At 46.0% G+C, this 12,208-nt stretch overlaps 2 protein-coding genes across 3 annotated transcripts in view; one reads left to right on the forward strand and one right to left on the reverse strand.

Annotated features, from left to right (window-relative positions):
• LOC111096076 overlaps positions 1 to 5,609 on the reverse strand; it is a 33,718-nt gene extending 28,109 nt beyond the window's left edge. The window contains exons 1-3 of the mRNA XM_038538820.1: positions 5,553 to 5,609; positions 4,854 to 5,497; positions 1,250 to 1,337 (exon numbers count right to left, since the gene is read on the reverse strand). Coding sequence (XP_038394748.1) covers positions 1,250 to 1,337; positions 4,854 to 5,497; positions 5,553 to 5,609 — 789 coding nt within the window. The remainder of the gene's footprint in view (positions 1 to 1,249; positions 1,338 to 4,853; positions 5,498 to 5,552) is intronic.
• CENPBD1 (CENPB DNA-binding domain containing 1) lies at positions 4,847 to 7,883 on the forward strand. 2 transcript variants are annotated; one of them, XR_005359905.1, is made up of 2 exons: positions 4,847 to 7,559; positions 7,708 to 7,883. XR_005359905.1 is itself a non-coding variant. In XM_038537965.1 (1 exon), exon 1 carries the CDS (start codon positions 5,822 to 5,824, stop codon positions 7,448 to 7,450), a length of 1,629 nt encoding a protein of 542 aa, XP_038393893.1. In that variant the 5' UTR covers positions 4,847 to 5,821; the 3' UTR covers positions 7,451 to 7,790. The 2 variants fall into 2 exon arrangements, 1 of the variants encoding a protein (XP_038393893.1); XM_038537965.1 differs by having other exon boundaries at positions 4,847 to 7,790.
• The last annotated feature ends 4,325 nt before the right edge of the window (positions 7,884 to 12,208 follow it).

The following is a 12,208-nucleotide window of genomic DNA, read 5'->3' on the forward strand; positions in this document are numbered from 1 at the left end:
CATATGAATCTAGGAAACTAACTCAAAACTTGAAAAATGGTCTCATAGAGGCTTTTGAGGCAGTGATCCATCCATGGCCATGTTTCTCCAAAGTAAGTCAACAACAGCAAATGGAAGGGGCTGAGCAAGAAGCCCAGCAAGTCCTAGGACCAACAAGCCATAGTCCTGTCCCTTCACGTGCATGCCATTCCAACAACCCAAACAAAAGCCATGGAAGCTCAAAGGCCTAGGTGACCCAGGAAGGGACAAAAATATTACAGGAGAGTGGAAATCTGCATAAGCTTTGCAGAAGAACTGTTCTATTGTAGTGAGGCATGTAAACAAACCTCCTAACACACTTCTATGGGTCTCTTCCTATTCCTTGCTTGGACATTTCATAGAAGAAACACACCTGATAAATACTTCACCAGTCCACATTAACAAACTGTGAGGCAGAAGATGGCCATGATATGCAGAGGAAAGAGGATGCCAACACCACACACACACTGGCCTGCCTGCTGTCACCTCCCAAGGAGACTAATCCCAAAAGTAGTGAATGTCTAAAAAACATAAAACTTTGAAAGTCTGATTTGTCAAATGGACCTTAGTACCTCTTCTTAGAGTTATTGGTTTTTCTAAGTCTCTGTTTCTTCTACTCTTAAAGAATTTCTCAAACCCTTAAGGACAAAATGATGAGGCTCTAGCACTGTAAAGGCACACATCACATGCACATAAACAGCCATACTGTCAGATCAGGAAAGAGAATAAGAGAGAAACCAGTTTTCTTTCCTGACTTCATGCTTTGTGCAAACAACATGTACTTACAAGCCTCATCACAGAGTCTCCAAAGAGACAGAGAGAAGTGAGCACACTCCTAAATTCTGCTATGAGGGGCAGATGTGCTTCAAGCTAAGTGCATCCTGCACATCATTCCTGTTCTACTTTCCAAACATGAGGCTCAGCTTGGCTTGCATTCAAATGTGTAGAAACACAGATTCACCTAGAAACCTCCTTCTGAAAGAGTTTCTCTTCCACAGTCATATCAAAACCATAAAGACATGGAGATCCAGAAATGGGAAGGTGTAGTGATCCAGAAATGGGAAGCTTAAAGTGTGGCTCAAAATGGAAGGCAAACAAGGGGGATGCATAGGGCATCCTGAGTCAACACACACCCTGTCCCCTGGTTCCCCTGCTATGGAGGAAACACTGAGAAAGGCTCACTCAGTTCCAGTGACCATTATACTAATGAATGTAGGAAAAAAATACCTACCTTTGGGTGGTTTTGAACATAGCCACTGAGAAAATGATGTCTGTCTTCCCCAGAAGAGCCAGCGGCTGAATGCAATCCCCTGGAGGCACTGAAAGGGGAGAGAGGATTAGCCTTTTCTGCAATTTGATGGGGCGTTTTCTTATAGCAGTATTAGAGGTGGGAAGGGACAAGGATATGGCCTGAAGTGTAAACTTGTTGCCTTTATTTATCCGCTTAAACATCCCATTAAAATATGATTCAAAAAGGACAAACGGGAACTAAATTCACCGCAGAAACTCATAAAGAGTTTTTACAGCTATTGCTGTCAATACCTCCCCTCCTCCAATTCTACAACCATTTTTTGCCTCAGGCAATTTTGGTCACTGAAACTACTACAGCCTCAAAAACAAACATGATTCTAAGATTAAGCCCTGTGAAATTTCAAAACCAAACGATACTATAATTTATCTTTGATCAGCCAAAGAAGGCAAGCACTTTTCCAGATCCAGTATTTTCTTCAATCCTCAAAGAAGAAAATGCCGTTTTTTCCCCATAAGCTAACAATATTTAACACCAGTTAAGGACAGAGCAAGTTAGGTTTTTCACTGTTATGGGTCAAAAGCCGTTAGAAAGAAAACAAACAAAAGAAAGGGGCACCTGGCTGGCTTAGTTGGATAAGCATCCAACTCTTATATTCGGCTCATGATCTCAGGGTCCTGGGACTGAGTCTTGCATCTGTGCTCAGCAGAGTCTGCTTGAGATTCTCTCTCCTCTGCCTCTGCCCCTCCTCCCACTCATTCTCTAAATAAATTCATTCATTCATTCTGGGGGGGAAAAAAAAACAGGGAGAAACAAAATACAAACAAAACAGGGAAGCTCAGAAAGGAAATGCAGGGATCCCTGGGTGGCGCAGCGGTTTTGGCGCCTGTCTTTGGCCCAGGGCGCGATCCTGGAGACCCGGGATCGAATCCCACGTCGGGCTCCCGGTGCATGGAGCCTGCTTCTCCCTCTGCCTGTGTCTCTGCCTCTCTCTCTCTCTCTCTGTGTGACTATCATAAATAAATAAAAGTTAAAAAAAAAAAGATTTAAAGAAAGGAAATGCAGTCAGTAAGGGTGATGAAGATCCTAGAACTTCTGCACCATAAATGAAACTTCCCTGCTGCAACATGTCACCCTGTATAACAGGACCAGAGCCTGATGTGGAAGGAATTATAAAACCTTGAAGACATCATGAAGGCGTGTTGCTGTAACAGGAAACCTAGACTAAGATAAACAGCGGGGGGGGGGGGGGGGGGGGGGGTGCACCAGCTGAGTAGATGCTCCTCTGTCACCTCCTCCAATCCTCACCATCTGTCCTAAGAAGGTAGGTGTTACTATGCTCTCTGCAAAGGTGGAGAAGTTTAGAGAGCTGAGTGCCTGAAGTAACACAAGTGGGAGCTGGAGGTGTCTGAGGAAAAACCAAACCTCCCAAGGTTTCTGCAGCACCACCCCAGAGAAGGCAGTGCTCGTGGCCTACAGTCTTAGAGGTGCTAAGTACTGCTGTTCAGGCCTCCGAAACTTGATAAAACATCCAATTCTCTTATTTCAATTTATGACTTAATCCTTTTCTGATTTGGGTTAGCAAACCACATCAGGTCAGATGCAGCACTCCAAGACAGTCTACCATCTGTTCTGGTGTTTGGTTTAGATGAGCTTTTTAAATTGGTCTTTGCATATGAAAGCCAAGATGTGAGGTTGGTCACAGCAAGATTCCCTTCAACAGGCAAAGTGCCACCCTCCTTTTCTTCCAGTCTGATTATCAATCAGGTTATCCTGGGGTCTCAAATTCACATAAATGCAAATCCACCAGGCACTGGCTATTCAATCTGCTGGCAAGATTGAACCTACTCCAACCACTCACTTCCTCCAGCACTCAACTAGCCCACCTAAAATAACTGGCATATATCCTTCTCCATTCCCTTCTCTTCATTTTCTACTTCCCTTGTTCTGCTTCCTTATCCTTCACACCTCATAGAACCACCTAATGTGCCATGACTTGTTTGTTGTCTCATTCTCCTCTTGCACAGCAGGGATAGCGTAGCAAGATCACCAAATAAGAAAATAACTGCAGGGAAGCTTCCGGAACATAAGCTTCCCTTGAGGAGTGTTAACCTCTAGGGTACATCTTTTAACTATAAAGCAGATTTATGACAGCTTCTCCAGCTTTTGCAAGCCCCCCCCTCAGCTTATAAATACAAGAGAGCAGCCCACAGGGCTGAGCTCTTGCCTGTCCTGTTCACCATGATATCGCCAGCTTGTTGATTCTCAACAGATGAATGACTCAGTCTGGGGGGGGGGAAAAAAAAAAAAAACCTCAAAGATCATCCAAGTTCCTTCTTAATTAAAACCAGAGGCCCATGGAAGTTCAGTGACTGCTGTACCATCTGACTTCCACTGTGTGTTAACAACCAGAACAGCCTTCTGCAAAGCTGAGGTGCCACAGGTGAAAGGCTCTGTTTTCATCCATATTTCTAGAAACAAAACTGGCACCATCTCCAAAATGAAAAGGGATGAAAGAGAAAAGTTCCTTACTGAAGACAAGACAGAAAATGAATCCATAGAATCCTGCCTCTCTCACTACTGTCTGAAAACAAAGGTACTTTTCTTGGATCGAAATTCAGAAACTCCACATTTGTGCAGTAGAAAAAAATTAAGGCAATGGGATCACTGCATCCTGGGATGTATCAATCAATACAGAAATAGTACAGGGGCACCTGGGTGGCTCAGGTCAGAATCTCACCCGTCCTGAGATGGAGCCCTGACTCACCCTGTCCGCTCAGCTGGGAGTCCGCTTGAAGATTATCTCCCTCTGCCTCTCCCCTTGCTGTACTCTCTCTAAAATAAGTACATCTTTAAAAAAAAAAAAAAAAAAGGAAAAAATAGAACCATAAAACATGGGATTCTATTTCATAGTATCTAACCCCAGGGAAGGTATACAACACATAAGTATTTAAAAGTGAAGGCACTGGAGCAGGACGGACCAGAACTGCAAGGTGAGGGGCGTCCCTGGCCAGTTCTGGACTTACATTTCCTTTTCTATAAAACAGGGCTATAGCAGCGCTTTCCTGCAGGACAGTTTTAAGACTTAAAAAGAGACAATTCTTGTAAAGCCCTTGGCACGGAAGCCCTCAGGCAGTATCCGCGGTTATGAGAGTGGTGGGAAGTGAGGTCCGCAAACGAAAGCCGCGTCAGGGATCCCCGTCCGTTATCAGATCTGGTCCGGGCTTGCGGCCGAACACCAGGCGCCCGGAACACACGGCGGGCGGCAGGCGCAGGGCGACTCGGACCAAGTCGCTCGGTGCGGGGCTCTGCGGAGAGCGGCGAAAGGAGGCGAGAAAGGGGGCCCGCACGGCGCAGGGCACGGGAGGCCGACGGGAGAAGAGCAGGGACTCGGGGGCGGGGGGCCGCGCACCGTGTCCCGGGGCCGCCCGGCGGAGAGGGGATGCACCCCCGGCCCCGACCGCGCGACAGCCGGCGCACCCGGATGGCGTCATGGCGGCGCCCAGCGCAGCCCCCGCCCCCGCCGCCGCCGCCCCCGCCCCCGCCCCCGCCGCCCGACACCCGCGGGCAGAACCTCCCCGCTCACCTGCCGGGCTGTTCCCAGGGCCCTCGCGCCTGTCCTGGCCGTCCTGCCGCCTCCCGGGCCACCGCCGCATCTCCAGAGCACGACCAGGGGCCCTGGCGCCGCCACCAGCCGATGAGACACGCCCGGCCCCAGACCTCATGCAGCTCCGGCGCTCGGGCGCGCGCACGCGCAAAACAGCGACAAACCCTTCCTAGTGGCGCCACACCCCCGAGGGGGTCTCCGAGGGGGTCTCCGAGGGGGTCCCCGCGGGCTCCGGCGGCGTCGCGCGTGCGCAGTAAGGACGCGGCGCCGGCTGGGGACCGCTCTGTGACTATCCGCCGCAGCCTCGGACTTTTTAGGGATCGGAACACGCGCGCGGTCTTCCCTACAGCACAGAACCCCCGGCGGCCGCCGCGGGCTAGATGCCGCGAGGATACCCAGCGCCCCCACACCTCCTTTAAGTCGGGCACCGCCAAGGACACATCTCCCGGGTCCTCCAAGCGAAGCGGCTCACGGAAGTGCTCCGTCCCCCGCCCCAGCCGGCCGCCCCGCCCGGACGCCGCCCCCCTCCGCCCGCCGGCTGCGGTGCCCCTCAGGAGCCGCCCACCGGCGGAACTGCCGCTTTCCTGCGCCTCCTCCACAAAGACAGCGACCCGGTGTGTGCTCTGCAGCGTTGTCGCCCCTTCACGGGGTTTTGTTGTTTTTCTGGATCACGGCGACCCACGCCGCTTTTAATGTTCCCGCAGATGTGCTGTCGGGGGTTGGGAACTCTGACATCAGAGGCCCATGCTGTCTGCTTTCGAATCGGGAATAAGACACCGTTTCTGAGAAAGGGGGCCAGGACGGCCTTTGGTGACCTTCTCACGTCTCCTGCCTGCGCCTCCTGGCAGCCCCGGTTTTTCTCCCAGGTTTTGCAAGGGAGCGTATTGTAGCTACGGGCCTTCTTGCACGTGAGACTGCTGTGATTTTATTACAGCTTGGTGGCAAAGATGCCTGGGAAAAGGTCCCTAAATGCATCGGTCATCCCAGGTACCAAAAGGGAACGGAAAGCAATTACCCTCGACCTAAAATTGGAAGTGTTAAGACGATTTGAAGTGGGTGAAAAGCTCAGCCAGATCGCAAAAGCCTTAGGCCTTGCTGTCTCGACGGTAGCCACAATCCGAGATAATAAAGAAAAAATCAAAGCGAACTCACAAATAGCTACTCCCTTGAGAGCCTCTCGGTTGACACGCCATCGAAGTGCACTCATGGAGACCATGGAGCGCCTGCTGCACGTGTGGCTTGAAGACCAGAGCCAGAGGAATGTGCCCCTGAGTGTCACCATTATACAGGAGAAGGCTAAGAGTTTGTTTGATGACTTACAGCGTGAAAGAGGTGGAAGCTCTCAAACAGAAAAGTTTAGTGCAAGTAAAGGGTGGTTTGTGAGATTCAAGGAGCGCCATTGTCTGCTCCACTTCAAGATGAACAGTGCAGCTCCTGGAAACAAGGATGTATATCCAGAAATGCTGAGAAGCATCATTGAAGAAGGTGAGTACACCTCTCAGCAAGTTTTTAATGTAGATGAGACAGGGCTTTATTGGAAGAGAATGCCAGAGGGAATGTTTATTTCTATGGAAGAGAAAGCTGAGCCAGGCTTTAAATCTTCCAAAGATCGCTTGATGCTGCTTCTTGGTGGCAATGCAGCTGGGGACTTTAAGCTGAAACCCTTATTGGTGTACCACTTGGAAAATCCCAAGGCTCTGAAAGGGTACTCCAAGCCCAATTTGCCTGTGATTTGGCGCTCAAACAAAAAGGCGTGGGTGACCAGGAGCATCTTTCAGGAATGGTTCACATACTTTTTTTGCCCTGCTGTTGAAAAATACTGTGCCCAGAATAATCTCACCAATAAAGCATTGCTCATCCTAGACAATGCACCATGCCACCCAGTAAATTTGAGTGATCTGTCTGATAATGTAAGAGTGGAATATCTTCATGACAGTACAGCTGACTCAATCCAGCCCATGGGTCAAGGCATAGCCTCTACCTTCAAAGCTCATTACTTGAGAAGAACTTTTGAGCACATCCTAGAAGCAACAGATGGAGAAGATACAGCCACGATCAGGGAGTTTTGGAGTAAGTACAGTATCTTGGATGCCATAGACAACATTGCAGTAGCTTGGGAGGAGCTCAGACCAGCAACAATGAACAGTGTGTGGAAGAAGATTTGGCCTGAGTGTGTTCAGTTCCATAGTGTTTCCCAAACAGATGACATTGCACAGCTTCAACAAAACATTGTGACCCTCGCCAGGAATGTGGCTTTTGAAGAGGTTGTAGAAGCTGATGTGGACCAGTTGCTGAGGTCCCACGAGGAAGATCTCTCAAATGAGGAGCTGATGCAACTGGAACAGGAGCCTAAAGGAGAGGAGGAGAGTGAAGATGTTCCACCTGCCCTGCGCCAACTAACCACAGGAGAGCTGTCAACAGCCTTTTCACATTTCGAGGCAGGCTTGCAAGTCCTTACCAGTAACAGCCCCAATGAGGAATGGAAAATGCAAGTTTCGAGAGCAATCAATGATGCAATAAACTGCTACAGGGAACTGTACAAGGAGAAAAAGCGGCGCTCAAAGCAACTCTCTTAGCGGCGCTCAAAGCAACTCTCTTTTTCAGTGTGTGTAACCAAACATTCATCAAAATAAAGCTGGAAGTAAAAAAGATGACCTCAAGGGATGAGGTCAAGCCTATTTCCAGGTGCTTCACATCCCTGGAAACTGTTTCTCTGGTATTTTCATTTTGACACTTGAGAGTATCAAATTTTGTCATTAAAATTTCAATTAAATAGTGTTTTTAGAATATTTACATGCAGGCATATCCAGGTGCCAGCCAAGCCTATTTCCAGGTGCTTCACATCCCTGGAAACTGTTTCTCTGGTATTTTCATTTTGACACTTGAGAGTATCAAATTTTGTCATTAAAATTTCAATTAAATAGTGTTTTTAGAATATTTACATGCAGGCATATCCAGGAAGATTTCTTTATTTTTTTTTTAAGATTTTATTTATTTATTCGTAGAGACCCAGAGAGAGAGAGAAAGAGAGGCAGAGACACAGTCAGAGGGAGAAGCAGGCTCCATGCCGGGAGCCCGACATCGGACTCCATCCTGGGTCTCCAGGATCACACCTCAGGCTGCAGGCAGCGCCAAACCACTGCGCCACCGGGGCTGCCCGGAAAATTCTTTAAAAGGAGAAAACTGTAAGGAGGAGACTAGCTCATCTAGACATTAAAACAAACTATAAAACTGCTGTGATTAAATCAGTGCAGTAGTCAGACCTGTAGAATAAGATAGGAAGCCCAGAATTTTTTTTTTAGTGGTGCAAGACAACTGGTTAATCGTTTAGAAAAAGGTAAAATTAGATTCATGCTTCATAGGATACATAAGAATAAACAAACAGGTCAGGGACCCAAAAGTAAACTTTGAAGCCATACAAATACTACAAAACACATAGATGAACACCTCTTTGATCTGGCTGCTGGGAAATTTTCTGACATAAAACCCAGATGAAATTTTAAAAAGTTAATCAATTTGACTGCATTAAAATGTAACAAAAGAACTTTTTCCATGGGGGAATATCACTACAAATAAGGTCAAAAGAAATTGACAAACTGGAAGAAAATATTTGCAACATCTCACAGATAATGGGCTAATACCCCAGATAGGTGAAGAGCTCTTAGGATTAAGAAGAGAAAGGGCAGGCCAGGTGGCTCAGCAGTTTAGCGCCACCTTCAGCCAGGGCGTGATCCTGGAGACCCAGGATCAAGTCCCGCGTGGGGCTCCCTGCATGGAGCCTGCTTCTCTCTGCCCCACCCTCCCCCCGTCATAAATAAATAAAATCTTTAAAAAAGGATTAAGAAAAAAATACCAAGAGAAAAGGACAAAGGATATAATTCATAAATAAATACCTTAGAACCTGAAAAGATGTTCAGCCTCATTCATAATTAGAGAAATGCAAATTAAAGCTACACAGAGGGATCCCTGGGTGTGATCCTGGAGTCCTGAGATCAAGTCCCACATGGGGTCCCTGCATGTGTCTTCTCCCTCTGCCTCTCTCCCTCTCTCTCTCTCTGTCATGAATAAATAAAGTCTTTAAAAAAAAAAAAAAAGCTACACAGATAACGTCTCACTAATGAGATTGGCAAATAATCAGAAAGTATGACTACACATTCTGTTGGTGAAGCTCTAGGGTAACAAGCACCTCATGCATTGCTGATAGGAATGCAAATTGGTACAACCCTTATGGAGGGGCACTAGATACTCATAATAAAAAATAGATTCCTTTTGATCTAACAATCCCACTTTTAGGATTGTACCCTGAAGATACTCCTCCAACAAAAGAAAATACATGTGTACAGATTATTTGTTGCATCCTTGTTTGTAATTGCAAAAGTGAGGAGACAGCCTGAATATTCATCTATAGAAGAGTGTTCAAATATGAAATGGCTATTATGCACAATGGACTATATAATCTAGATGTAAATGATGATAACAGTAATAAGAGGAAGAACTGATGGGGAATGGCTTCCAGGGTATACTATTGAAAAAAGCAACATGCAAAAGAATAGTATGCTGCCATTTTTGTGGAAGAAAGAATGGGGAGGGGAATCCCTGGGTGGCTCAGCGGTTTAGCGCCTGCCTTTGGCCCAGGGCTTGATCCTGGAGTCCCAGGATCGAGTCCCACATCAGGCTTCCTGCATGGAGCCTGCTTCTCCCTCTGCCTGTGTCTCTGCCTCTCTCTCTCTCTCTCTCTCTCTCTCTCTCTCTGTGTCTTTCATGAATAAATAAATAAATAAAATCTTAAAAAAAAAAAAAAGAAAGAATGGGGAAAAGAAAATAAGAAAATATATATCTTACTCATTTTTGCAAAAAGAAACACAGGAAAGAGAAGCAAGAGACTAAAGAGATTGGTTTCCCAGTAGGGGAGAGGAGTGAAAAGGAGAAAGGAATAGGAGGAGGTGTGGAGGAAGATATTTGACAGGCCTTTTGTAAAGTTTTGTTGTTATTTTTAAGATTTTCTTTTTAAGGGGCACCTAGGTGATTCAGTTGGTTAAGTGTCTGCCTTCGGTTCCAGTCATGGCCCTGGGATCCTGGGTTTGGGCCCTGTGTCCGGTTCCCTGCTCAATAGGGAGCCTACCTCTCCTACTCCCTCTATCCCTCTCCCCCTCTTGTGCTCGCTCTCAAATAAATAAATGGAGAAAATCTTATAAATAAATAAATAAATAAATAAATAAATAAATAAATAAATAAATAAATAAATAAATAAATAAAGCAGCCCCAATGGCTCAGCAGTTTAGCGCCGCCTTCAGCCCAGGGCCTGATCCTGGAGACCCAGGATCCAGTCCCGCGTCGAGCTCCCTTCATGGAGCCTGCTCCTTCCTCTGCCTGTGTCTCTGCCTCTGTGTGTGTGTGTGTGTGTGTGTGTATGTGTGTGTGTGTCTCATGAATAAATAAATCTTTAAAAAAAAAAGAAAAAGATTTTATTTTTAGGTAATCTCTACATTCAATGAGGGACTTGAACTCAAAACCCTAAGATCAGAGTCGTATGTTCTACCAACTGAGTCAGCTATGCACCCTGGCCTTTGGTAAAGTTCTGGCATTGGGAACCATGTTAATATATCACAAAAGTAAAAAAGATAAATAAGCCAAAATGGAGTATATGAATGGAACCATATTTCACAGATACCACACACCCACAGTGACAAGGAAGAAACATCGAAGTCCATTTTGACACTCGAGTTTTGATTGTATGCCCTCACGCTGACGACAAAAAAGAACTCTAGACAATTATTAAACTCTAGTTAGTAAGCTGCTTTTACACAGAGGCATAGGTTAGCAATGCGGAAGGGACTTTCTGTGTGTTCTAGGATTGAGCAAATATTTATGGAAATAGAGCCAGGTTTCTGTCAGGAAGGGAATTACAAATATGAAAAAGGGAAAGAACCTTGTGGTGTTGCTTTGAAATTGGAAATATCAATGTGAACTTATGGTTTTTAAGATGTTTCTGGAGAGTCAGATACTGTTTTCTAGCTTTCTATTAAAAGGACCTAGAAGCAGTAACAGCCCACTAGTAATGAGCATACCACACGACCATATCTGGTATCTGAATACCATTCTCCACTAACAGGTATTAGGGCTCCTTGAAGAAATGGACAGTTTCAGGACTAGGACTGGGAAAGTGCAAGAGAAACCAAGAACAGTTTAGTATGCTAGAAGGTAAACAGTGCTTAAAGAATGACAGGAACATGTCAAAAGGACACAGGAGACTAGTGGATCAAAGCCAGCATCTCCAGGAAAGGGACAGATGATGCACTGAGGACACAGCATCGCTTTTAGGGAATTCCCACCCAAAGTACAAAGCCTGAATCCTATCAGAAAAATCCACATTCAAGGATATCCTTCAATTAGCTTGTGTTTTTTTTTTAAAGGTGTCCATATCATGCACCCTTCCAAATTAAAGACAGCTAAATATTCATAGCAACTGACTGGTAAAATCTGAATAAGTTTTGTTGTAGATTCTATATCATGCCAGTGTTAATTTCCAGTCATAATTGAACTGTGGCCATGGTTCCACCACCACCAAGTATTTAGAGGGAAAGGGGCATCATCTCTGCAACTTACTGCCAAATGGCTCAGAAAAAGAAATATGCATATGTGGAGAAAGAATATAGCAAACGTGGCAAATGTTAATATTTAGGGAATCCAGGAGATGAGTAAATGGGAATGTTTTTTTTTAAGATTTTATTTATTTATTCATAGAGACACAGAGAGAGAGAGGCAGAGAGAGAAGCAGGCTCCACGCAGAGAGCCTGACGTGGGACTCGATCCAGGGTCTCCAGGATCATGCCCTGGGCTGCAGGCGGCACTAAACCACTGCACCACCGGGGCTGCCCAATGAGAATGTTTTTGCAATAATTCTGTAAGCCTGTATTTGTCAAAATATAAACGGTGAAAATATTATTGAATCACCTGAAAGGGAGGGAAAACATACTTCATCTTCCATCGAGTATCCAAAGTGTAGCTTTACAGTTATTTGTAGTTGGAGGTATGTGCTCAAACATGCTGGCACCAGGCCCACAAACAGCCCTCCCACATCATCCCTCCCTCCCTTCTGCTCATACCCCAACAGAACTCTCTGGTTTCTTTAGACATAGGGTTGCAGTCTGTCGGCCTACCTGAATTGCAACCGGGTGTGGATGATGTATAAAGACACTTTCTAAAGGAGAAGATTCCTTATGTTCCCTGGGTCATGGCCCCTTTGAGATCCTGGTCATAACTGTAATCATGATTCTACAAAGAATGTACATATACAGGGGCTTGAATATAATTTGGGAGGGGGGCAGTTATAG

The sequence above is a fragment of the Canis lupus genome, chromosome 5, assembly GCF_011100685.1.
Source record: "Canis lupus familiaris isolate Mischka breed German Shepherd chromosome 5, alternate assembly UU_Cfam_GSD_1.0, whole genome shotgun sequence".
In the NCBI taxonomy this organism is placed as follows: Eukaryota; Metazoa; Chordata; class Mammalia; order Carnivora; family Canidae; genus Canis; species Canis lupus.